Source organism: Micropterus salmoides, unplaced genomic scaffold, assembly GCF_014851395.1.
Source record: "Micropterus salmoides isolate LMB-PRFRI ecotype aquatic unplaced genomic scaffold, ASM1485139v1 Ms_hic_scaffold_13, whole genome shotgun sequence".
NCBI lineage: Eukaryota > Metazoa > Chordata > Actinopteri > Centrarchiformes > Centrarchidae > Micropterus > Micropterus salmoides.
Genome location: NW_024040374.1, coordinates 23,454,405 through 23,480,086, shown reverse-complemented (window position 1 = coordinate 23,480,086; position 25,682 = coordinate 23,454,405). Strand labels below are relative to the sequence as shown.

Sequence of the window (25,682 nt, the reverse complement as noted above, 5' to 3'; positions counted from 1 at the left end):
AGCATGGTTGACTCAGTCATTCCCATGCGGTATTGCCTAACAGTAAACTACCAGAGCGACCCCGCTCACCACCGCGTGTCTCTTTGCTTTCACCATGGTGACCGGGCAACAACAAGGTGATGGAGGAAAAGTACTGACAAAGGATGAGAGCAATGATGAAGCAGTGTAGTGGTGTGTGAAAAAGGAAGGAGGGGGGAATAATGAAACACACACACATGCACGCACGCGCACACACACACACACACCTGTGGATGATAGCTCCATCATAGACAGAATCGTTGACATAAACTGGGTTTGCAGGCAAACTCATCTGTTGTCCTGCTGGAGCGTTGTATGACACAAGACCATCTGTAAAGCATAGAACATTATTCATTTTTTTTAGATTACATAACCCTGTAATATTTTCTGTGAGTCCATCATTCCAAACTCATGTTGTGCAAACGGATGATTGCTCAAAACCTCTAAATTGTAGTTGAGAGTTTTACGCTTATTAGAGCCACCAATATGTCCAGCTGAATTATAGAGAAATATTGACCAAGTGACACACAAGATATGGGTAGAGTTTACCATTAATGCAAAAATGTTTTATTACAGGACCTGGTGACACCTGTCTCACCGTTTTCCTGCCCACAAAGTTTCAGCTATCCAAGAATGTGCTTTTCTTATCATCTATTTACTTTGTTTTTTACACTTCCAATCAAACCAATATATATATTCTCATTAACAGCAAAGTGGAAGGACAAGAAACAAATAATATAACCAAAACCTCACTTTTAGCCAGTGGTGCTATTACTTTCATGTTTGTCTGATTTTTCTCTTCTTCTAGTTTGATTGGATCTGAAATTTCACCAGGTTTCCATACTCAAAAACATTTAAAATTGTACCGTTTCATGCATTAGGTGGTTATTTAAGAGCTTATTTAGTAAGTGACATGATTATTGCAGTGTACATAATTTAAGAATATAAACAGTGTCTTATGTGTTATAAACAGGTGAAAGAGTCAGCTGATCCTGTCTTTATGGGCTCAAGGGTCAGGAGTGGTGCCTTTGCCCAGCGGTGATCTTTGTTCCCCACTTCCGTCCTCTCTCTTGTTATCAGTCTTTTCCTTTCTAACTCAGCCACCTCTTACCCAGCCATTCACAGCCGTAGAGCTCCACTCTCATGCAGACATTCATGGAGTGGTCTGTGACGGGCATGAAGCGGACGAAGCGGGCAATGATTGGTGGCTCGAGGTCCTTGAGTACGATGTCGTAAGCGTTCCTGTTTCCTTCAATCACCTGCAGGTAAAACAAACAGACCTTGACCTCCTGAAGAAGCTCACTACTGACTGTGAATGATTGAAACTGCAAGTCAAGGCCTCCTTATATCATCATCAGATAATATAGAATTAATGAATCAGTTCAATATATAATCTGTTATTATGACTATAAACACAGTCATGCCAGGTATAAACAATGACAGGCCATTCAAATATGACCTGAGAGCAGATGATGAGTATCAGTGCAAAGTGCATCTTTAACATAAGTTTGTTATAAAGGTCAAAATAGATGATCCAGTGACACGAAAGCCAGTGTAGAGGTTATGATAGGTTGACTGACCTGCTTGCCCTGCCTGTTTTTCCACGAGATCCAGCGGCTTCCATCGCGGCTATACTTTATCTTGTACATCTGGGCGAACTCATTACCGATGCCTCCCGCGTGGCGACCCTGGGTGCCCACAAGGGTGATGAAGTGGAGCGAGCGCAGGTCAATCTGGAGGAACTCCTTCAGGCTGTCTGGCTCGACTGTTATCTCTGGACACCACGCACCATCGCCCTCCTCGAAGTCCAACCTGGGAGAGACACAGACAGAAAAGGAGGGAGAGGGAAAAGATGAAATGGCGGCGGGTGGATGTTCACATAAGAATTACAGCAGGAAAGGGAAAAGAGCGAGGGAAAAGAAAAATTAGTACAGGATGGAGAGGAAAAGGTGAGAGGAAAGTAAAAATGAGTGTGGTGGTGGATTTCAGTTCTTACAGCCTGTTATAAAAACACCTCGGTGACAGCCTGTGTCGTAAATTCATCTCAAAGTGTTAATTTTGGGCAAGGGGCTGGCAGGGAAGAGGGGGAGCTGGGCGAGACTGAAAACACAGCCATGGATGGGGAAAGTGTATTACATCATTATGCTGATAGGCCTACTTACTGAAGGCCACCCATGTTCTTCTGTGTGCGTGCACACACACACACACACACGAATGCCTCCTTAATCATGTGGCTGTAGAACTGATACCCCAGTTTGTGGCTTACTGCAAATAAACAGGCATGGGCACCTAACAGAAGAAGCCACACACACTCTCTTCATCAAGGTAAACATACACACACAAAAACGTGCTAGTAGCCTATGTTTACCCTGATAATGAGAAAGAGAGTGTGGGTGTGTGTGTGTGTGTGTGTGTGTGTGTGCTTGGGTGTTATTCTTGGGGTTGAAACACTAGGATTCCATTATACTTGAGGTCCGAAAGCATTGTGGGAAGTAAAATGCTGGACCTCACAAGTTTAAAGGGCTGTTTGAGGTTTAAGACTTGGTTTTAGGGTTGGGGTGGAATTAAGTTATGGTTAAGGGTAGGGTAAAGGGCTAAGGAAAGCATTATGTCAATGACATGTCCCCACAGGGATAGAGGAACACAGGTGTGTGTATGTGTGTGTGTGTGTGTGTGTGTGTGTGTGGTGTGTGTGTGTGTATGTGTGCGTGTGTGAGACGCAGACCTACCTGCCATATCTAGCAGCGGTGGATTCAGACCACTGGCTGGAGGCTGAGATGTCCTCGTCCTGTATCTGCCCTCCTGACATGCCCAGAGGATACCGACACACACCTGAGACACAACAACATGTCTGATTGAAAGACTAGAAGAAATAAACAGACAAGAAGATGAATATGGAAACTGTCATGAAGGTCAACAGATTAACGTCTACTCTGTGCCCTGATGTGTGTTTAACCATAAACACTCATCCTGTATTTTACCAAGAGAGGGAAGTGAGTGCTGTTTTTTTGTTTACTGGTGCTTCAAAGCAGTGGTTTTACGTTGATTTACTGTAAGTCCGTTTTTGATCATGTACTTTTGGAAAGTCCAGACTTTACAGGATGGCCTTTATTATGTTGTCATGACACATTTAGGAAGATTTGATATTACATTTAGTTTCCTCTTTTTCTTCATTGGCAACCCGTGAAAATGAGTTCTCATGAAGGAAAAATGTTTGACCAGTTTGACTGAGTTTCAAATGGACTGTTTAGAAGTGGTGCATAGTAACTAAGTACATTTTTTTAAGTACTGTACTCATGAAAGGTTGGTGAGGTACTTGTACTTGCCTTTGAGATGGAAATATTGTACTTTTCAGCCTGCTCCACTCCACAACGCTTTGCACTTTGACAGCTTTAGTTACTTAATACTCATATTTTAAGAACCTACAATGATCATATTAATATGATGCATTGTTATTCTGTAAATTAAACCACCCGGGAGTATATAAAGTAACTATTATTGGCTCCACCTTGGCCAACAACAGGATGTTGCTTTCACATTAGACAGTCACAGACGGTTCCCATAGAAAAGCTGGTAGCGACTGTGCGCTAAGTTAACCAGATGTACACTTGCTAAACAAACCAGTTGTTAAACAAACCAAGCTCCATCCTCGAACTTAGGGTTTTAGACTGTGGTATTACTACTTTAACTTAAAGGAATAGTTTAACATTTAAGTAAACACTCATTTGCTTTATTCTGTGCTAAGCTAACTGGCTGCTGGCTGTGGTTTCGTATTTAATGGACAGACATGAGAGTGCTATTGCTCTTTTCATCCCTACCATTAAGAAAGTGAATAAGAGTACTCCCCTGAAATATTCTTTCAAGTAAAGGCTCTGAATACTTCTTCTACCCCTGCTGGTATGGTATAATTATACTGAAATGTGTGAAATATTCACTCTCAGGATCCCACATTGGTCTTTTGACAATTATCTATGGAATAAAACAACTGTTAGCTCTGTTTTTACATTTACTTGAGTAGTTTTTATTCTTACTTCTACTTGCTCAAGTCTATAACAGTGCTTCTCTTTAAGCTGGCTAGTCTAGTAGTCTTTCCATCCCTGGTGTTTAAGGCTACCTGCATTATCACACTCCCCTCACTGCTCTCAGACCAACCACAGCGCTGGTTGGCGATGAAAATTCGAAACCATACTCAAACATTCACCAGACGCTTTCAGACATTTCTAAGACAGAACTACTTAATTCCCAGCTCCTGTCAAGGAACCTGCAAAATGTGATGGATAGTGCTGGATAAAGGGGTGGGGTGGTGCTGTGAGCGGATTGCACACAAACACACACATCTACACACTCCTTGCACTAAAACTGTGGTTGCTCTATTGAAATAATACGCTGGATCCATTCAGTCTCTCTGCCAGTCCAAACAGTGCTGGTATCAAGCACATATGTACAGGAGTTGGTTACTGTGTGTGTGTGTGTGTGTGTGTGTGTGTGTGTGTGTGTGTGTGTGTGTGTGAGTGAGTGAGTGAGTGAGTGAGTGAGTGAGTGAGTGAGTGAGTATAAACTGTCTGGTCTGAGCCCATCACGCCCCCGCTGTGCGGTCAATAGAAGCAATATGCCCTCTGTTTCCTGCATGCCCCTCCACCCCCTCATATTCCTTTTTTTCGGTCTCCTCTCTGTCCTCTCCTCACTCCTCCTGTGTGGTCTCTCCCCTCTCTCTTTTCTTCTGTCCTCTCCAGTGGCGCGAGGTGATAAACGTTAACAGCGTGATTTAGAAAATATTCATCTCATTAGCACTCGGTGGGCTAGTGGCTAACTGAGCGTGACACAGTCGACGTGGTATCTATTAACTTTTACAAGGCTCTGAATGAACCTACTTATTTCAGGGCGTTTCGAAGAGCAAAAAAAAGAAAGGGCACGTTATCTGCAGGGTTGAGTTGATCTTGTGTTTTAGGCCTAACATTGATAACTCTACCTCACAGGACATGACCACTGGTTAGCCTCATTTATGAATAAAAGAGCCTTTAGAAAAACATTTCAGCGTGTGTGATTGCATTGGGTCGCGGCTTTTGGGAGAGCATGAGGCGGATGTTGAAGGGAGACTGACCCTGTTAGCCTGGCCCCGTGTCTCACAGAAAACCTTTGAGACGATGCCAGCAACAGCAGAGCTCGAGGACCGAGGCCTTCTCTGTCCCTCTCTTGCTCTTTCTTTCCTTCTTTTTCTCTCCCTGTGATTCTCTCTTCCTCGTTTCTTGATCTCCTCCAAATATTTGCTTAAAAGTCAAGATGTGGAAACCCCTTAAGGTTTGGGACTGGGACTGATGACCTGATACTCTGCTCACATGCCTGTGCACGCATTGCCAGGCGAGGATGCAACCACACACACACACACACACACACACAGGCTTCGTCTTGGCAGGGACACAGTGACAGCTTGAAAGAGGCACAAACAAAAACTCTTCCAGATGTCTGCAGTACATTCGCCTCCTCTGTCCTCCTTTCATCTTGTCCTCTCTAACCTTTGTTCAACGCTGCCCTCTTCACTTCAGCCCTCGTCATTCATCCCCAACTGTTTACACCCCTCTACTCCTTTCCTCTTTCTCTCCTCGCACCGGCTAAAAGTAGACCACATCAACAGAAATCATCTTACTCTTCTCTTATTCTCAGCATATTAGCGGTATCCTTGGCTACATAATTGCAAAACCATTTTAATGATAGGTGTGGTGCTCAAACGGCACATACGATGGCTGTATGAAACGCAAATTGTCAGAACCTGCTTCAAGAGAAACAGCAGAGATCTCCAATAAATGATTTTGAATCAAATCAGGGCAGGATAAGATGACAAAGAACATTCAGGTTTGAAAAGAAAGTGGAAAAGCTGGAATGATAATGACTGGCCTAGCTGAAATGTCCTATCTGTGTTTGGTGCCGTGTTGCAGCCTCGTCCAGAGGTTTGGGGGTTTGAGGTGGTTGGCGTTCCTGCACTTGTCAGAGCCAGAAGAACAGCACATGACCCTCCGTTCACACAGAGGTGAAGAGTTTAAACAGACTCGAACATGAAGAAGGAGATGACCACAGTGCAGCATTTCATCTTTTTCTCCTACTATCTCCACACCAGGATGGCACATTGTTTAAAATAAATAAAACCACTTTTAGTGGAAATGCTTGGGTGATTATGAGTGTGTTTTTTCAATGAAGTCTTGCTAGAAAAATGCAGTGAAACAAACAGACAATGCAACGTCACCAGTCGGGGAAAACACAGCAATTGCCTGGGACATAATTGATGAAAATAAGAGTCATTATCAGAGTCTTTAACCACATCCTTGAGAGAGCCAGAGAGACGGGTTTCTGTATGTCGTGCCGGACGTACAACCAATCTTCCAAATGTTGGTTTTTGCTGTGTTTATTTATCTACCAGACCCACTCAGAGGTGATCCCTGGGGTGAGCTATGGCGGCAGGCGAGTGTGTTCATTTGGACGCACGCACACATACACCACCACCACCCATCAGGCTCAACATTTGGCCGCAGTATCTAAAAATATCACCCTAGAAAAAGGTGGAAAAATACCGGCCTTGTGTGGTGGAGGAATAGAGAGAGAGAGAGAGCAAGAGAGAGAGAGAGTTGAAGGAGTAACGGACGAAACCCTCTCTCTCACCTCTTGATTTTTACCGCACCCTGACTACTGAAAGGCAGGTTTGTTCTGTAGTGTTTGCTGCTGGCTCCAAATACACACACACACACACACACACACAGAAACGCAAAATTAATTAAAGTTTTTCTTTGTGTCTGCTGGATGTTTATAGGCAACTTTTATAGGTTATAATAGGCCTATGTCAATAGTTCACACCTTGCACTGCTGCCTCCAAGAGACCAAAACAATTTAGATGCTCTTAACAGTGGAAATGGATCACAAACACGAAAACAACAAACAATGTCTCCTGGTGAGGAACCCGGTGTTTTAATTTTCTGATAAAAAAAAACCATTTATTTTTTATCTGTGAAACGCGAAAACATTGCATAGTAGTAAAGTAAGTCTTAAAAGGTTATAAGATCAGCAAATGGACTCTGTAATGTCAACACACAGCAATATAAATTTAGCTAACATATAGCCACCATAAGCTAGTGGTCATATAAGACATACAAGTAAGAAGGTAGCAGCTAAATTTGAATTATGCAAGGGTGTGTTTTATCGCTTATGAATTCAACTTTTCCTTTGTAAGAGGGAGATTATTTTTTCTTTCAAAAGTCGCGTAGTCTCACTTTAAAGTTATTACAGTGATGTGTGATGGCAATGATTCAAAGAGAAAGTGCTAATGCATTCAACTCATTAACTCGTTGATTGACTCACTCAAAGGTTTACTCTAAACATCCTCACTTGAAGAAGTCCACACAGTAATAGTACTGCTTGATATTTGGCTGCTCTGCCCTGGGTTTTTTGCTCTTGTCCACACATCCTCCCCCTCCACAGTGAAATAAAGTTCGCCTACTCACGAGTAAAATGGGAAAGACAGGGATGGTATAACTCCATTGCTTGGGAATTTTAAACAGGGGAAAGTTGGCATCACTCAACATCTCAGCTCTACTAAATTCAGCCATGAATATTTCCAGACTGTGGAAAAATTACCCTCTTTTCAATGCAGCAGTACTGAAGCATTAGACAGAATTATAGGTGGATATAACCTGCTTCCATATATTAGAGCAGGTTGAGATTTGAGCTCTTGGTGATTATTTTCTCCTTTTTTTTTAATAATCGCTGGTGGTTTTTGAGTGAAGAAATCCCTTGAGTCAGATTATAGATACAAAACTTTGTATTGAATAGTGAACTTCTTGAACTTTGACCATGATCAGATGCACAAACAGTCCTTTCCATGACTTATGAGTGGTCAAATACTGGGAAACGCACACCACACGCACACTCAAACAGACACACACACGCACACACATACAAACACGAGCACTGGGGAGAAAGACAGAGCCTATTTCAATGGACTTTCCTGCTGTCAGAATGTCTGGTATGCATTAGCCACAGACTCCAGTGGGATAGCTGGATCCACAGTATGCGTGTGCATGCGGGTATATACATGCAAGCAAGTACACAAACACATGCACACGCACACACACGCGCTCTCGCGCACACACACACACACACAAACACAACACAGTAAGAAGAGAGACAAGGGAAGAAAGTGTAGTTGAGAAGATACCTCATTAAAGATGTTTGGTGCTGAATGCTAAACGGTACAAGAATCTGTAGAAAATTTTTAATATTTTTAGCATCCCATGTTATATTCACATCTGGTTAAATAGGTCAGAAATGAAGCTATTAATACGTATATGTATAAGGAGGCATGCGCATGAAAGTAACCACAGCATGCACACACCATTTTTACTTGAAAACGCCTCCTATAAACGCTCCCTATGATCTCTATCTCATTCACCCTGTCTTTTTCTTTTCTAGCTTTGTAAAAACTCCTTCTAAAACTCCATGTTCTCTCTTTTTATTCTGTTAGCTTTGGCACAAAGAAAGAACGGATGACAAACTGGGAAAGCCAGATTTTGAGTGTGTTTACAGATGATGTGTCTGTGTGTGCATATGTGCGTGTCTCTGTGTAAAAATGACAATGATTCAAGGATACAGGCAAAGAGCAAGGCTAGGTTCAAACCTAGCTTTCTGTTTGCTTGGTTTGAAAAATGTAATGTTAGTAGTTTTCCATCAGCACTGTTGACTGAGAGATGAGAAAACCCCAACGCCTGTCATCATGACCTCATGTTTGTTTCTATTTTCATACATTCTCAAAATGAAAATGGATTTACAGTTGTATTCCAGTGTAGAATATAATGTCCAAAGTTTAATTTCGAAAGTGGAGGTGGGGAGGATATGGAAGTGATGAGGCCTTTTTTTCCACTGTTATTTTTTCTTTTTAAAAACTGACAGAGTGAGGCCAGTATGACCTGTTAACTCTGCGTTGAACCTTTCTGACAAAACCATCATTAATTGCTGTTCAGTCTGAGTACATGTCATTCATTATCCTTTCAACAACAAAGAAAACTCAGCCCGATGAGAGAAGCTATGAGACTGAAGTAATAAACAGTAGCCAGATCGGGGTTTTTACTGGCAAATATCTGCTGTATTTTTACAATTTCAACAATAACCAAAAACCTCTCTCTATGGTTCCTATTTGACTCTGTCTCTGCCCGCCAAATGTTGCTACTCTATTTCCTTGTTAAAAAATTATTGGTCCTTTTTCATTGACATCACAAAAACCACCCGTACAGTGTAGGGAGAGCTGGAGAAAGGCGGGCATGCTGGGATCAAAGAGGCCAAACCAGAGAGAGGGGACCACAGGGCTCCCACAGAGCAGCACTTATCCAAAATCTGAATCAGTCACAGTCCAGACTGGACTGGAGCACCAAACCCAAAAAAATTACCCAAAACTCACAGAAGTAAGTAATTTTATAGTATTCACGAACTCCTGAAAATGATCTCATAGCATTTGGAGACTTGAATACAGACACCTAAATCAAAGTGCAGAAAGATGTGAAATGCAGTAGGCCCTCTCGTGGCAGCACAGACCTGGGTTGACCTGTGATGTGACCGCTCCTAACAGGTACAGGAGGATGAGCAGGAGGAAGTGAAGGTCCCACAAGGGCTTCATCCCAAACACATGCACAGAGACAGGCTTCCAATCTGAAAGACAAGATGGACACAGCAGGTTACACAACTGTGCAATACACCGCTTAATAAAGAGGCTAAAACTGTGAATATAATAGCTCAGTATGTTAGCATGATGAACACATTTAATTTTCTATTAATTCCTCTGTATTCATGGGAACCAAACATTTGTTTGGATATAAAAGGAGAAAATGGGAATTTAATTGGAAGCATGTTTTTATTCCACTCAATAAAAGATAATTGCCACCAAACTGAAATTTCCATTTATTTAATGCTTTATCACTCTGTGAGAGAAGGCCTATTACATTTGAACTGTGGTGACATTTCAATATCAACTATGTGAGACAGAGTAGTTGTCAGTTCATATGCAATTAAAATGTATTTATTTTATAATTTTACATAATACACACTAATTGTAGGAACAAATGATGAATGAATAAGTGAAGGGACAAAAATGATGGAGGAAGACGAGAAGGAGACGTTGAGACACTGAGTCACAGACATGACTTCAGCTGGACAGACGTAGCGCCAACAAGCCGCCTCCAGCTGACCACTTAGTCCAACAGCAGAGCAAAATAGCTAGTTTCAACTAGTTTTTGTTCATTTATGATGTGCTTTCACAAAAAAACAGACACATGAGGAAATGGATTAACCCTCAAATACAACATTGCTTATTAAATGTTTACAGTAGGACAAGGATGAGTTCGGTTACACGCTTGAACAGTTTTTACCCACATTAGCAAAAGCTTTCACTTAGCTTGCTCCACTCAAACAGCTCAGTGTTGTTATCTGTTAATGACTGAGTTAACTACTTGGAGAATCCAGCTTGGGCATTTTTACTGCCGCTCAAAGTTTCTGTTATATAACTGAGGTTAGTTTTATTGTTCACACCATGTTAATCACGTCTTATGTAACAAAATTGTGCAGCAAATGGGAAATGAGACACTTAAATGTTAGTAAAAAAGAAAAGGCAAGAAATCAAGTGTAAAGTTTTCAATTCTTTCACACAAGTTTTGTATCTTTGTTGTACAGCAGGCAACAGGCTTTGTGCAACAACACTAATGTAAATATTAAAAGCAGGGTTATCTAAACCCAGTTACACAGGACCCAAAACAAAACTACCTGAGCACTGTGGGAATTTTCACAGAGAGCTATCAGTGTGGTGTGGTGTGTGTGTGTGTGTGTGTGTGTGTGTGTGTGTGTGTGCGTGTGTGCGTGTGTGCGTGTGTGCGTGTATATCAGACGTTTCCTGCTCCTCTTCACTTGCCAAAAGCAACATTTTCCTGACATTTCCTCTTTGAAATAACAGAAGGATCAGCAGCATGCTGCTCAGACAGCCGACCTTCACTGCTCTGGTCAATAGGAAAAGACTGGACTTCAGTACAGGCCATTGTTCACATACTATTCAGTCAGTGATTGTTCAGGCGACTTCTCTCTCAGTGCTTATATTCAGAAGGGGATCTCCAGCAGCAGTAACTCTGTCTGCTAACGCTCCAGTTAACCTCCGTCCAAATTAACCTCTGACATATACAGTATGAAGTGGGGGTTCACATATGCACTCTCACTATTGGAAACAAACCCAGACCTGTTGATTTTGAGCTCATGCCACTATTTCTTGAGCTTTCCACATTGCCTGGCCACAATGATTGGACATTTGGAAATATGAAAAATTAGTTTAAAAATACTGATATTTATCTTTTTTTTTTTTTTCAAAGATAAGTGCCGTGGATGAAAATTGATTCTCCAAAGGCCTCCTGAATCAAGAGCCAAATGCTCGAGCAGACCAGACCTTTAAAGCAGTCCTGTACTAAAAACGACTCAAACTAATCTCGTGCGACCGGTGCTGATGGTCCACCCACTGAATTTTGTGACACTAATTATGGTCTGACTTGCCTCTTTCATTGTGCCTTCACACATAATCTCATTGCTTTTCTTACTCCCATTTCCTGCAGCTTCAGGTTGCAGCCACTTCCCACTGAGACTCCTTCACTGAGCTTAACTCTTCTTGGCTTTTCACAGCTAATGAAACACAAACACCTGATGGGTTGTGTGCATTTGGAAGTTTAAAAATGTGTGCTGAAGATGTGCTGGAGAACATTTATGTAAAGGCTGCCTGTGCTGGATAGGGGAGGAGAACTGGCCTTTGGTTCTGCATTTGGAGACTCTCAAAGGACCATACTGGTGTGCTTGCATGTTTTAGCCCACTTAACTGCAAAACTCAAATATTTTACATTACTGCTCACCATTTTCCAAAACATGCCGTAACTGTGGATTGGGGTTAATCTCTTGTTTAATGTTTAATTCAGATGAGAACATGGCCTTTCCTCAAGCGCCACCTTCACGTCAAATATGACATGGTTTTAGTACTTTGCTCCAAGTGAAAGCTGTCTTTCCATCTTTTATCTGCTCAAAAATTTTGTTTTCTTGTTTGCATTGCATGAACATCACAGAGTCATGGGGCTCATAGCATGTCTTCAGACCTGTTAGATTAATGAATACATTTTATTGCCAGGGCAACCACAACTCTATGCTGGATTACCTATCTCAAGTAAATTTGGGGTCTCTCCGTGTTGATGGTAATACTGCATTGATTTGTGCTGTGACATATGACTGCCAAGACCTGACTAGACAGGAAAAATGCTTTGATCAATCTAAAAGCTTTGGAAAGTGGCTGGCTTTTAGATAAACTGTATGTAATTTGTAGAAAATGGACTCAATTATTGAGAAAATCCTTTGAAAAACTAAACGTTAAAGGCTCTTCTAAAAAATGTAGACCTTTAAATGATTTATACAGTATATTAGAGTTAAAGGCACAAATATGAGATCTAAGTCTAAATCTTAATATTCTTATACTTGGATGTTGTGTACAGTGTACAGTCAGTTCAACACAGGAAACATCATGGTTTGGTAAAATGTGGAGATGGATTTCCTGTGTGTCACTTGTATTGCTGTATTGCCTCCTGTGGTTCCAGCTGTGTTCTCAATACCTGTGCGAAGTGAACAGCTGTTATTCCACCACTGGCCTCTGTTACAGTAATATCAGTCAGCAGCGCTGGAGCTACGGGCACAGGTTCACAGCTCTGGAAACTTCTCTCCGTTCTCGTCTTACAGGAACACAGCAGGAAAAACTTATTCATGTCCTATCTCAGTTTCAAAAAGTGTCTATTCCAGGATTTTTTCCTTTTCACCTTCAAAGACATATTTCCAACTTTTAAGGTAAAACTGTAATAACTTCAAGAAAGCACTGTCAAATCATCAGAAGAGTAAAATTTCAATGTGTATACATTTGCCCAAAGCTTTTTATTTGTTCCCGCTGTCATCAAATAAACAAAGTCATCATCTCATTTCATGATTTACTTTGTTCCGGGCAATCACACATACGAGTAGGTGCAACCAACTTTATGCTTGAAAAGTGGACATTGATCTTTAAAATTAATTAAAAAAACAGCTACACTCTGCAGTAACGCTGAATTTTCTGACCTAAAAACACAAGCAGTAACAGTAAAAGAGAGATGGGGGGATTGGAGACAGAGGACCGCAACGAGGACCAGCTGCACAAACCCTTCAGTGGTGAATTTATTCTCATTGCGCCCGAGAGACGGAGCAGGAGAAAGACAGGAGATCTAGGTCACATAGCCTTCCCCAGTATGTATGTCAGAGAAGTGTACAGTAAGTTTGACAAGGAGGCCATTGTTATTTACTATGGGCCAGTAATGCTTCAAAGGTTTTTGAAAGTCTCTAATTGAGGTGAAATTATGGAAATAATGTCTTCTTCCAGCTACTGAATGTCTGGTATTTTACTGCCAACTAAACAATTCATTCAGCAGCGCCCAGCAGACACCATCAGGAGAGTCACTGGAGGAAAATCCTGTAGTAGACAAAAAAGGAGGTGATGAGAAGGGGGAGAAATGCAAGGTGTAAAGGGGAGTAAAGACGCCAATCTGGGATTTAGGTTTTTGATATAGATGCCTGCCCACAAACAGGACATTTTGCAAAACACATAAGAAAGGGCATCCCTGTCTGATGTATCTAATGAGGGATCCTTGGCATAAAATCGGTATTGTTGGAGGGTTTTATTTATATAATGTTGCTATCAACACAGATTATAAAAACTAAATATAGACAATCATTGAAATACACTAAATTACGTTAAAAAAAATATTATGTGTATTGATGATTGTCTGATATGTACATGTTGTTTTGGCCACACTAGAAGCGTGGACCTGGGGAAGGCAATGTAGACACTTAGTCAAGTTAAAATTTAGTCTGATGTGAAATAACCTAAACTGTCTCTGCTCTCCTACAGTATCTTACATCCAGGGCAGCTAACCTCCATGAAAGTATATACCACAACACTGCACACTCCAGGGTCACATTATCAAAATAAATCAAAGTCAGGTCCACTGACACTTCTAAAAGCTTTCAGAAAAGGAACAAAAAATAAACTTGTTCTGAAAGTGTATAAAGCAATCAAAACATGGCCCTTTAAAGTGGAGAAGCATGTCTGACACATTTCAAAGGTCCAAGGGAGTATTTTCTCATCCAACACAAGTCAGTGTGTTACAGGTTGTTCTGTGAGAGCAGATCCAAACTTATATTGAACACAGTGAGAAGGTGAGATGACATAGAGAAGAAAGAGTAAAGAAAAACTGATTACTTCACCAGTTTGTTACTATAAAGAATGATGACATAACAGAGTGCTGGTTGAGTTTTGCATCGGGTCCTGCCTTTAGTGTACCTCCAGATGTCTATGCTCGAGACTATATGTTATAAATGTCTAGGTAATAATTCATAAAGGAAAGTTGGCCTCGTACATGGCCTCACTATGTCCCTCAGTTAAATATAACCTGTTTATGTGGGACGAGGAGTGTTTCAAAAATACAGCAGCCATCAAACTTAGCTGCTGCCTACATGGTGTATTTGTGTTTGGGCCTGTGTCATTATAAACCATTGACATAACAACATGAGCATCCAAATGCCTTATTTCACACTACTACAAATGATACTCAAATATTCAGATGTTTAATGTGCACACATGCTCCCTGAACTTTGACCAAAATAAGATGCATATGTGAGTGCATATGTAATTTTTTAATACACGCAAGGTCAGTCATTTAGAGGCAAAATAATGTTAGTTAGTCAGTTAGACCTACTTTTCTATATCTTAAATACTTTCCATAATGAACAGTAAATTATAGCATGACAGCTATTTACAGAACTGTTAACTTACCCCCAGAGGATCGCATCTAAAAACTAAACCATATGTGGTAAATGTTACCGTATGTGGATGCAAATTACTGTACACTGTATCAGTGGAAGTTATGGCATGTCACTTTATGTTAAACACAGTATCTAACATGTCAATTATTTACTCAGACTAATCTATCTCTCCAGATACATTCATGGATATGTTAGGCTATAGCACTCAGTCACAGTACTGTTTTTTTACAAGTATACTTTCAAGTATTACAGAAAGAACAAACTTTGACTGGACCTTTGTTTGACTGCAGACAGGTCATTATAAACACAAAATGTTGATAGGCAGCAAGCAGAGTTTATTGTATCAACATGGAGAAGAACGTTCCTGAATAGAACGACTATTGACTTGAATTTCTAATTCTGGGAGGAAAGTCTGTGCCTCATAAATATCTGCTCCCTCTTGGCTAGTTCAGGAAGTGGTGAAGGACAGATACTCCCCTCAGAAACTCAGCAGCCCACAGAGCTCAACCAAGAAACACACACAGATACTGTACCTACATTTTTGAATCAGAAGGACCAATTAATGCGTTGGAGATTCACCGATGAATTTCTACATTTGTACAACTCACAGGAAAGGTCATAAATAACTATTCTTGCAACTTTGATGGATATCAAGACTTCACACACAAACATCCACCTCTATATGCTGACTTGTCTTACAAAGTCAGGAACTTGAAACACTCTCATGCATTCAGTAATCTCATTGCCATGTCCTCCAGCAGAACTCTCACACAGTTTTATTTTGTTTTCCCAGGCTTTCTTGTTTGTATAATCAGATTTTTCTTGGGAGGGTTGAGGCAGGCTCACAGAGTATCATTGGTGTACCACCAGGTCCTGCACCCTGGGAAAGCCTGCAAAGTCAACACACAGGTTTACCTGGCCCTGTTCCCCTCTCACATGCACACACAAACACACACAGCAGCGTCAACACTTGGGGCTTTACACCAGCCTCTGCAGAAGAGTGAGCAACCAGAGGAGAGAGAAAAACATCTGTTAAGTTTCTCCGTATTTGCGTGATGCAGCCCTATTTCAAAATCTATTAGGATTTTAACACTCCTGTAGTCTGGGCCCGGATGAAGAGGGTCAATAACAACTAAACGTTTCACCATCTAGGCACCAAAAACAGTCTTGGATCAGGTGTTATCAGGAAGACAGGCAGAGAGCTACTGTTGCGTTTTTTCAGATTTTGAGAAAGGAGAGGCTCAGTCCAATGAAAATTAACAAAAAGATTTAATTACAAAAATTAGTGAATAAAGAGATGGCATTACAGAACAAACAAATAACACTGCAGTGGACTGAAAAGTTGGTCCTCCGTTCAGATTTACAGCTTTCAGTCAAGTCCGAACAGACTGAACTAAAGCCGCCTCCAGCAGTGGACTGAAAAGCTGCTTCTCCTCCCAGATCCACAGCTTACAGTCCTGATTCTCACAAAATGAATTGTTAATATCCTCCAGGTATGTGGGCGGGTCTTTTCCTTCAAATGGCTCAGGACCATAGCCATTGGTCATTTGGTTACTTCTTCGTCACCCAATTAGGAAGGGTGTACCTTACTGCTCTATGATACTTTTGGTCGAACAAAAGAGCGCCAATTCCCAGACGTGAAACCCCCTTCAATCTACAGGATAAAACAGTCTTTTGCTCTAAACTAATCATGGAGAACAACAGGGCTTGTCTACAAAATGGTTGACACCCTGTCTTAAGTGTCAATGAAACAGTCAAAAAACTGTCCTTCTGGCACTAAACAAAGAGGTGTCAGTTTTCTTTACATTACAAAGAGGATACAAACAATGGTTTAATCAACATTCTAATGCAATTGTCTGGCCTAAAACCCAGCAGGTTTACATTTGAAGAAAGCACTGAAACACTGATGTACATTAAGTTTGTTGTAACTTTTTAAAACTCAACACTACTTAGATGATTACAATTCCTCATTCATACCAAAACACTCAGACACAGGTCATTATTTCTGTTGCACTGTAGGAATTCACGTTGATTTAAATGTGAAATGCAATTCCAATGCTTTCACATGAATAATGTGAGAATAATGAGAATAATGTGACAAGTTAATTTGCAAGTTAAACTACTGTTTAATTTGTGTGGTGTGTTTTTCTTGTTACACTGGGTGATTGTCAAGAGATTCTGCAGTCCAGAATGCAGTTTGGAAGCAGTTTTGCAACCTGACAGGGCTAAAAGTCTACAACTAAGCTAGCAGCTCAGTGAGGCAGAAGCTAAATGCTAACATCAGCATGCTAATATGTTCCCAATGACAATGCTAAGATGCTAATATTTAGCAGGTATAAAGTTTAGCATGTTAGTTTATCGTGTTAGCATGCTACCATTCAGTAATTAGCTCTAAACATAAAGTATGGCTGAAGCTGATGGGAATGTCATTAACCACAGTACTGGCCGAAGTAGACAAACATTTTACCTTATGATGGTGCTAAATGAAAATTTATGGAATCACCAAAATTATCACAGCTCATCCTGAGGTTAACATGAATGTCTGTACAAAGTTTCATGGCAGTCCATCTAATAGTTATTGAGATGTTTTATTCTGGACCAAAGTTGTGGACAAAAGCTAAAAACTGTCTCATCAAATTGAAAGTTTGAATACTGGTAAATCTTCTGGCTATAAATCCACAAAAATCTATAACATTATATTACCCAAGGTTAAAAATGCAAAGATAACCAATCATACAATTATAACCACTTGGCTATTCCCAAAATTTAGGAAAAATGTGTTGGATGCTGTAATGGTATGAAAGTGTGACACATGATTGCTTACATTTATAAACAGGGAATGTTAGCTTGTAGCTCTATATCTATGGTGCTATAAATGTGTTGTGGGGGGAGTCATGTGACCTGGTGCTAAAGACCGTAAAGACCCATACCATATAACCACGGCATCCCTGCTTCAGTTCCACCTGGGGATCTTTGGACCATGGCAAACCTCTCTGTCCCCCTTTATTTCCTCTCTGTCTCTACTATCAGCTGTTCAATAAAGGCAAAAACTGCCCAAAAATACAAACATATCAGAATCAGAATCAGTTTTATTGGCAGGTATGTGTACACATACGAGGAATTTGACTCTGGATTGTACAATGCTCACGATGTGCTTACTCATACAAAAAAACAAAATCACAATAATAAAAAAGACTTCAGTGTAGACAACACAAATATACACACTATGAACAAAAACAATATAGACATATTGACAAATAGTGCAGTGTGCAGAGTGCAAAGGATGCTGGAATAAATAAGTATTTTGTGCAGGAGTAATGACTTGAGGTAGGTGGATTTGGTATACAGTATCTACAATATGTCAGTGTAACAGTATGAACAGCACTGAAATAGAGAATGGTAAATAAATAATAAGTGTTAGCCAGTAAACAGGAGGCTGATTAGAGACAGGGTTACTGGGTTATTGCACAAGAATTGTTCCTGACACTGTGAGTCAGAAATCAGCTGTTCATCAGAGTGATGGCTTGTGGGAAGAAACTGTTCCTGAGTCTGTTGGTTTTGGCGTACAGTGCTCTGTAGCGCCTACCAGAGGGGAGGAGCTGGAACAGGTTGTGTCCGGGGTGAGATGGATCTGCAGTGATGTTTCCTACCCGTTTCCTGACTCTGGAAAAGTCCTGAATGGAGGGCAGGTTGGCACCGATGATCTTTTCTGCAGTCCTGACTGTCCGTTGTAGTCTGCTCCTGTCCTTTTTGGTGGCAGATCCAAACCAGACAGTGATGGAGGTGCAGAGGACAGACTGAATGATGGCTGTGTAGAAGTGGATCAGCAGGTCCTTAGGCAGGTTGAGCTTCCTGAGCTGGCGCAGGAAGTACATCCTCTGCTGGGCCTTCTTGATGATGGTGTCCGTGTTGGGCTCCCACTTCAGGTCCTGGGATATAGTGGATCCCAGAAACCTGAAGGATTCCACAGCAGACACAGGGCTGTTGACTATGGTGATGGGGGGGGGCAGAGGGGGGGGGGGGGGGGGGGGGGCTCCTCCTGAAGTCCACGGTCATCTCCACAGTTTTGAGCGTGTTAAGCTCCAGGTTGTTCTGACCGCACCAGAGTTGATCAACCTCCCGTCTGTAGGCAGACTCATCACCGTCCCGAATGAGGCCGATGACCGTTGTGTCGTCAGCAAACTTCAGGAGTTTGACAGATGGGTCTCCTGAGGTGCAGTCGTTGGTGTAGAGGGAGAAGAGCAGGGAGGAGAGCACACACCCCTCCAGGTGCTGGATGTGATGTTCCCCAGTCTCACCTGCTGACTCCTGTCAGTCAGGAAGTTTGTGATCCACTGACAGGTGGAGGCTGGCACAGTGAGCTGGGTGAGTTTGGTGCTGAGGATGTCCGGGATGATGGTGTTGAACGCCGAGCTGAAAGCTGAAGTCCACGAACAGGATCCTTGGATATGTCTTTGTGCATATTGAGTACATCAGCTGCTAAAGACAAGTCAAGTCCTATTTGCAGGAATTTTATTCATATCAACAACAAATTTTACTCAACCCAGAAATTATACCAAGGCCTCGTAGCTATAAACTGCACAGTATATGTAGGGTGTGTGTTTATGTGCGTTGTTGCTAGATGGTGCTAGACCTGATTGCTATACAGTGTGCCCATATGCTATGCGCCTTAACCATCCACATGTGCTTTCTATTATATTCTCTTGTTTCTCCCTGAAGGCTGTAACATAGAATCCCAGATATTTGATTTTTATGGGAATGCATGAAATCCGAATCACATTTCCCAACCAGACCCATGTAAACACACAGCAGTAAAATCTGAGAGTGAGGTGCAAACACACACACACACACACACACACACACACACACACACACACACACACATTTGTAATAAAACTTTCTTGACTGGGAGAGAAAACAATCCTCTATTGTCTGGGTAAGATGTGACACCTGCGGAGAAGTTTTCCAGTACACACGCTTAATTGTAGGATATCTTACACCACATATGCACATGTAATGATATACAAGACAGTGTTGCTCTATGATAGAGTGGATTTAAAAAAACAAGACTCTGCTTCGTAAGCAATAGTTTTACAGTAACATGACACCAAAAGCTGAAAAGCTAAGGTCATGTACTGCTTCACAGGCTGGGCTGCATTGCTTTGATTCCATCTGGTGAATTGTTTCTGTACCTTCTTTTAAGTTTTCTCCTGCTGTACAGAAATGTGCTAGCTCTTTTACAAGGAGGTCAGAGCAACACCGCAGGAGCTGACATGTGGGCTTAAAGGTGAAGGACACACTCACTGTAATGACTCTCTATTATACCATGTAATGAAGCAGAGGTTAAGGTTTGTGGTTTGTATTTAACACTGTCACTTCTGTTCTTGAAGTTAGACAGCCTCCAGCAGGAGCACACCTGCTCCTCACTGACGGTGTCATTAGGGACCTATAGCTGCCTGAGGGCATGAACTGTTCCAGTCAGCGTGCAGGTGCTCGTAAAGGCTACCAGCTGACGTTTTGTGGTCACGAGGGAGAAAGAAATTGAGAAACTGCATGAGAGGCTGTTAGCACGCTTGCTTCACCTGTAAATACTCACATACTCAGCGGTAAATTTTATCTACCTACCAACTTTTTTAACAACTTGTAACTGTTTGTTGTGAAAATCGTGCAGGGACAAGATTTGTGTTAGTTATGTAATGAGAGTAGCCTAAAACTATTTGACTGGAAATCAATTTTGATTGAATACCCAGGCTCTGAACTTTACAGCTACACTGTCAGATTGGAAAAACACTGGCCCACGCCAAGAAGCTCTTTTTTTCCATTTCCCCCGTTAAAAAAGAGGTCCATCCCCTGCATGCTGCTTAAATCAAGAGCATTTATGCATTCAGCTAAGACGAGAGGTGCTTTCTTCAATTTCAAAGTACACGTGTATTCTTAAATGGCCCGTATAACGACTTGACAAAGCACCCCGTTATAATTAATAATACATTCAATATATTTTACATTCATTATATTACATTATTACAACATTCACCACTTTTGAAACTGTGGAAAGGTGCTTTACCTTGTTGAGGACAATGTCTATTCTTTGCAGGAAACATATGTTACACATAAGCATCACTGACACTACAAAGTCCTGCATTCAAAATCAGTTCAGTTCAAAAGTGTTATCGGGTAAATGTGATTAAAGTATGTGTATCTTATTGTTGTAGCTTGAGGTGAAGCTAGTTTGGAAGAACACATATACTGTTAGGTATTTCAGTCCAATGAACTAAGAGTCAGGGCCCCTCAAAAGGGTCACAAAATAAATCTGAAGGGTCCTGAGATGATCAATGGTGTAGAAAAGAAAAGGTTCTTTGACACAAATTTGTATTCATTGTTTGGACTTTTCTCAATGTGTATTCTTTTTTTTGTGAACAACTATTAAAATTAAACCATCTGAGAAGTTTACAGGGAAAAGGTCTGAAATGACATCTGAAATGTGACAATCGGCCCAAGACAGACACTGCTTTTATTTTTAGGAGTCACAGGCCAAATAGTTTGGAAACCACTAGTTTAATCTTTGACAATGTGTGGTTTTTAATTTTATGAACTTTTCACCACTTGTAACAAGTAATTCCACTCAATAGACATTCGAAACAGTTGAAACAACAGAGCAGATAGTAACAGATGGTGTCCATACAGCCTTATACGTCAGCAGTGGCAACTCATTCACTGCCCAGGCTGTCATTTGTAAACAGGGGCAGCCTGCAGCGCGTCCTGAGGTCCTTTTGATGTTGAAATACTACTTCAGATCTTCCCTGACAGCTTGTAATTAGGGAAGACAGGGGGAACTGACAGCGAGGTGGACAGACAGATAATACGCTTCGGACAAACAAAGACAGATTGCGCCTTGTAAACAGGAGAGAGAGAATGAGGAAAAACAGAGGCCACATGTGCTAATACCGAGAAGGATTCAGGCACCGACTACTGTGTGTTAATGTGTATGTGCATCCATCTTTTACCTCCTCTGCTGTTTTTTTGGTTTTTCGTGATTCATTTCCCAAAGTAGCAGCCCAATGTAAATGTTAACAATTATTTTTATTCAATCTCTTTTCCAAGAGAGACATTTTTGTCACTACAGCTAAATCCCCTCTGGTTTTGTATGCAGTTTTCAAGTCAGAGACAAACAAGTAATTCAAGCTCAGAAATAAGAGGGCCAAATGCAGTCTGCTTTAGGCTACGAGTAACCTAATCCCCCTTCAAATGGTAGGTGATTTGGGTGCTGGTTTAGACAGGGTCATAGTTCAAGCGAGTGTGGGATACAAAGTCAACAGCGCAGTATTTAAGGGATGATGTTCCCTGAAATGCATCTATTTATACCAAATTACAGCATGCACCTCAGCTAGCGAGTGCACAGCTGGTTTTCTCTTGCCAGAATCATTGATTTGAAAACACTTCCAATCAAACAGCGTCTGCGTCGAGTTAGAGCTAAGCTTAGTAAGCACCGGGTGCCTCCAGTGCAGTGTTTTGAATGTGGGGTTGAAATTACAGCCCTTGCTGTGGTGTGTGATTAGGGTCTGTACACGAGGATGTCAGTCAGCCTCCAAACTCTGGAGGAAAGGATTGCTAATTGAAATGACATGTCAGAAAGATGCAATGATAGCACACTCCTGATGTGGCTCCTCTACATACTCTCTCTCTCATCCTATCCACCCCTGTGTGTGTTTTAGTCTTTAAATGTGTGTACATTTTCATCAAATATCAAATTATGGAGTTATGGCGTGAGATGAAATCCCCCTTGAACTTTCTCTCTCTTTCTTTTCCGACTGTCCTAAAAAATAAACATTACATGTGAGTACATTATCCACTCCCCACCTACATCCACCACAGGCATGTCATATATTTCCCCATCATAAGCAATAACTCCTCCATTCTACACTGACAAAGAGCTTATTTACTCTGATAAAGATGGTTTTCCCATTTATTCATCCAGCCTTGAGAGCACACAACAAAAAGCCTTGAAGGAAATATCCACGCCCCTATTCTCTTATGGCGTCATAAATAGTCAGTGTGTGGTGATCAGTGCGTTCCTGGACTTAATTTGTGGTGAAGTTTTGTAATTGCACTTCTTGTTTTTTCCTCGACTTGCCTTGTCTAAGTGTACTTCCATTACTTCTTTGTCCCCCAGGATTCGGTGCTGCACAGAGAAAGAAGCGTGCACTTGGGCGAAGAGGGGAAAACTGGTAGCAGAATAAGAGCAACAAAGTAAAAATAAGTTACATTCCTCATTAAAATCAAAACACACCATGGCCCTGTGCTGCATTCTGCTTAAAACCTGTGGAATCAGAATATTTAAATATGAACATGAGTATTGAACCTTTCTAAAGGAATGACAAATGTTTACTATTGATGTGTTGGACTAGATAGAAATATTTTACACAATATCGTAGATGAAGAAAATTTGCTGATCTAACATCTGCAGCGCTTTTGTCCAAACAGTGCACAGTTGACAAAATTCTAAATCTCCCCAGAAGTGTATAGCATACTCAAAGAAGAGTTTTAACAGTGTTTGAGGTTTTTAAGGTAGAGTTTCTCTGTTAATCACAGTAGTAAAAGACATATTTGCAGTTCCATGTAGCCTGAACATTTGAAGTTATATTCTATCTTAATATCTCAGGACAAAAATAAACAGTAAACCTTTCTGAAACTCTTGCTGTACAACCTGCCTTATGAGCCAGCAGCTCATGAGTACATACTTTTATATCTTTTTCTATTAATACATTAAATATTTAGTCTAAAAAAAACACTAAATAACTGCTAATTTTGATTACAATGAAGTAGAATTGAGAAAAGGAGTAAATAATCATTCTGGAGAGGCTGGAAACAATGTTTGGGATTTGTGTGTGCTAAATGACATGCAATTAACTAGGAAATTTGTCATCAATTGAGTAATAAGAAAACAGGTTTCACTAATGTTATGAAAGCAGTGAGGACAGCATCAGGTATTATTTGCATTATTAGAAAAGCCAACAACAACATTAACATAAACATAGAGCAACCATTTGTGCAGACATAAAGTCTGCCCACTTACTGTGGTCGCACACAGCCACCAAGAGCGACCTAAGAGGATCACCTTGACCTCTCCATAACAATGACTCCATTGATCAGTGCCACCTTTGGCGAGTCTGCCGTTATGAGCCGTGAGCTCATTCATATTCTTAACTCTTCAGATGAGTGTTGAGTTGAGTTACCAAGCAACTTCAGAGAGGTAGAAAAGAGGCCTGTGTGTGGACATCTATCACCCTAATACCACAGGAGGATACCTACATACCACCTACGTAACACCTACATAATACTGAGGATCATACACACCACCTCCATGACACAAAAGCAGGATGTGTCTTGTGGGGGATGGAAATTTTTCTCAAAGCTGTAACTTGAGCATTCAACATTTCATCAGCTGACCACAGTAAACTTTGAGAGAATCGAAGCGGCCATAAATGAGTCAGTTGTTTAACTTTTCCAGAACATGCTCCTAACTACCGCCACAATAAAGCAAACAAATATGTTGGTGAGCTTCATGCAAGGCGACCCGACAAGAGTCACATAATTTTTACATTTTTTACACTTCTTTTGCCGCTTGTAAAAACTTTGAGTCCGAGACGATCTGCACAATAGAGAGCCATTTGTATGATGCAGTAAACACTCCAGCCTCCAGACAGCCATATATTAAAGCTCTGAAATGTCATTGTAATTTGAATTTGTTAAGGAAGGCGCCGAATTTTATATATAATAAAAAATATTGTTTCAAGGTTGAAGAGGTTTAGAAAGAAGCCTGATCATCAAAAGGTGTTTAAATGAAGGAATGAGCCTTGTTCACATCCAACATCAGCAAAGTAAAACAGTGTGTAATGGCTTCAGTTTCAAACAGCTGGATCTGCAGCTGTCCAGTCTTCTTGTCTGCCGTGCAAACAGCAGCTACTTCACACAGAAGGTACATGGAGTTCAAACATGCAATGCTCCCACTATGGAATACTTACAAGGGAACTTTAAGGCACTTTCACATAGGCTTCAAGAAAGGTGGTCAGAGTTTGAAGTCCTAACTTGACAGTCCAAACGATGATATGAAACAGAGATGTGTTATGGTGAAAAGTGTAAAGGATGACTTACTTCTAAGACGTCTTATCCTTTCAGACCATTTGTTCGGAGGTGGTTTTGGATTATTCCAGTGAGGCAAAAACGGCTGGATGTTACAATCTGAGCCCTTCTCTCTCTCTCTCTCTCTCTCTCTCGCTCACTCTCTGTCCGTCAGCCTCCTTCACCAGGGCTCACTGGGCTGATGTAAGACACCCCTGCAAATAGGAAAAAAGAGAGGGAGAGGAGAAAATGAGAGAGGGAGGCAGAAAAAAAGTTTCACATTCTGTGGATTCTTGGGAGCGTGCCAAAGTCCCAGAATTCCACATGCCACACATAAGGTTTCAATTAAGGCCGAATCCGATGCTCAATCACAAAGCTTTCTTCCTCCTGAAAAGAGCCTTTCTTTTGACAGCTAGAGGCTCGAGCAACTGTAATTCAAGGTAATGTTTGTGTTGCCGTCCTCAGAACTCATTTTACCGTCACTTTATCAAATAAAATAAAATACTGATCTTTGTGCTTGAAATACTCAAGAAGAAACTTTTTTTTTTTATTAAACTCAGTGGCACTAACACTGCAGTTCGTCACAGCCTTGATAGTCAAACCAGACCCATGAAAAGTGTGAGTCAAGTGTCAGAGAGAGGTTTTCCTCTAATGAT

The 25,682-nt window shown here is 41.1% G+C and overlaps 1 protein-coding gene across 2 annotated transcripts in view; it reads right to left on the bottom strand.

Moving 5' to 3' along the window:
• The window catches only part of ddr2a (discoidin domain receptor tyrosine kinase 2a), a 31,211-nt gene extending 5,999 nt beyond the window's left edge, over positions 1–25,212 (bottom strand). For both annotated transcript variants that reach the window (XM_038716321.1, XM_038716322.1), the window contains exons 1-6: positions 25,060–25,212; positions 9,589–9,702; positions 2,748–2,850; positions 1,599–1,830; positions 1,130–1,277; positions 246–348 (exon numbers count right to left, since the gene is read on the bottom strand). In XM_038716321.1, the coding sequence (XP_038572249.1) occupies positions 246–348; positions 1,130–1,277; positions 1,599–1,830; positions 2,748–2,850; positions 9,589–9,670 (668 nt within the window). In that variant the 5' untranslated portion in view covers positions 9,671–9,702; positions 25,060–25,212. The remainder of the gene's footprint in view (positions 1–245; positions 349–1,129; positions 1,278–1,598; positions 1,831–2,747; positions 2,851–9,588; positions 9,703–25,059) is intronic.
• Positions 25,213–25,682: the final 470 nt, after the last annotated feature.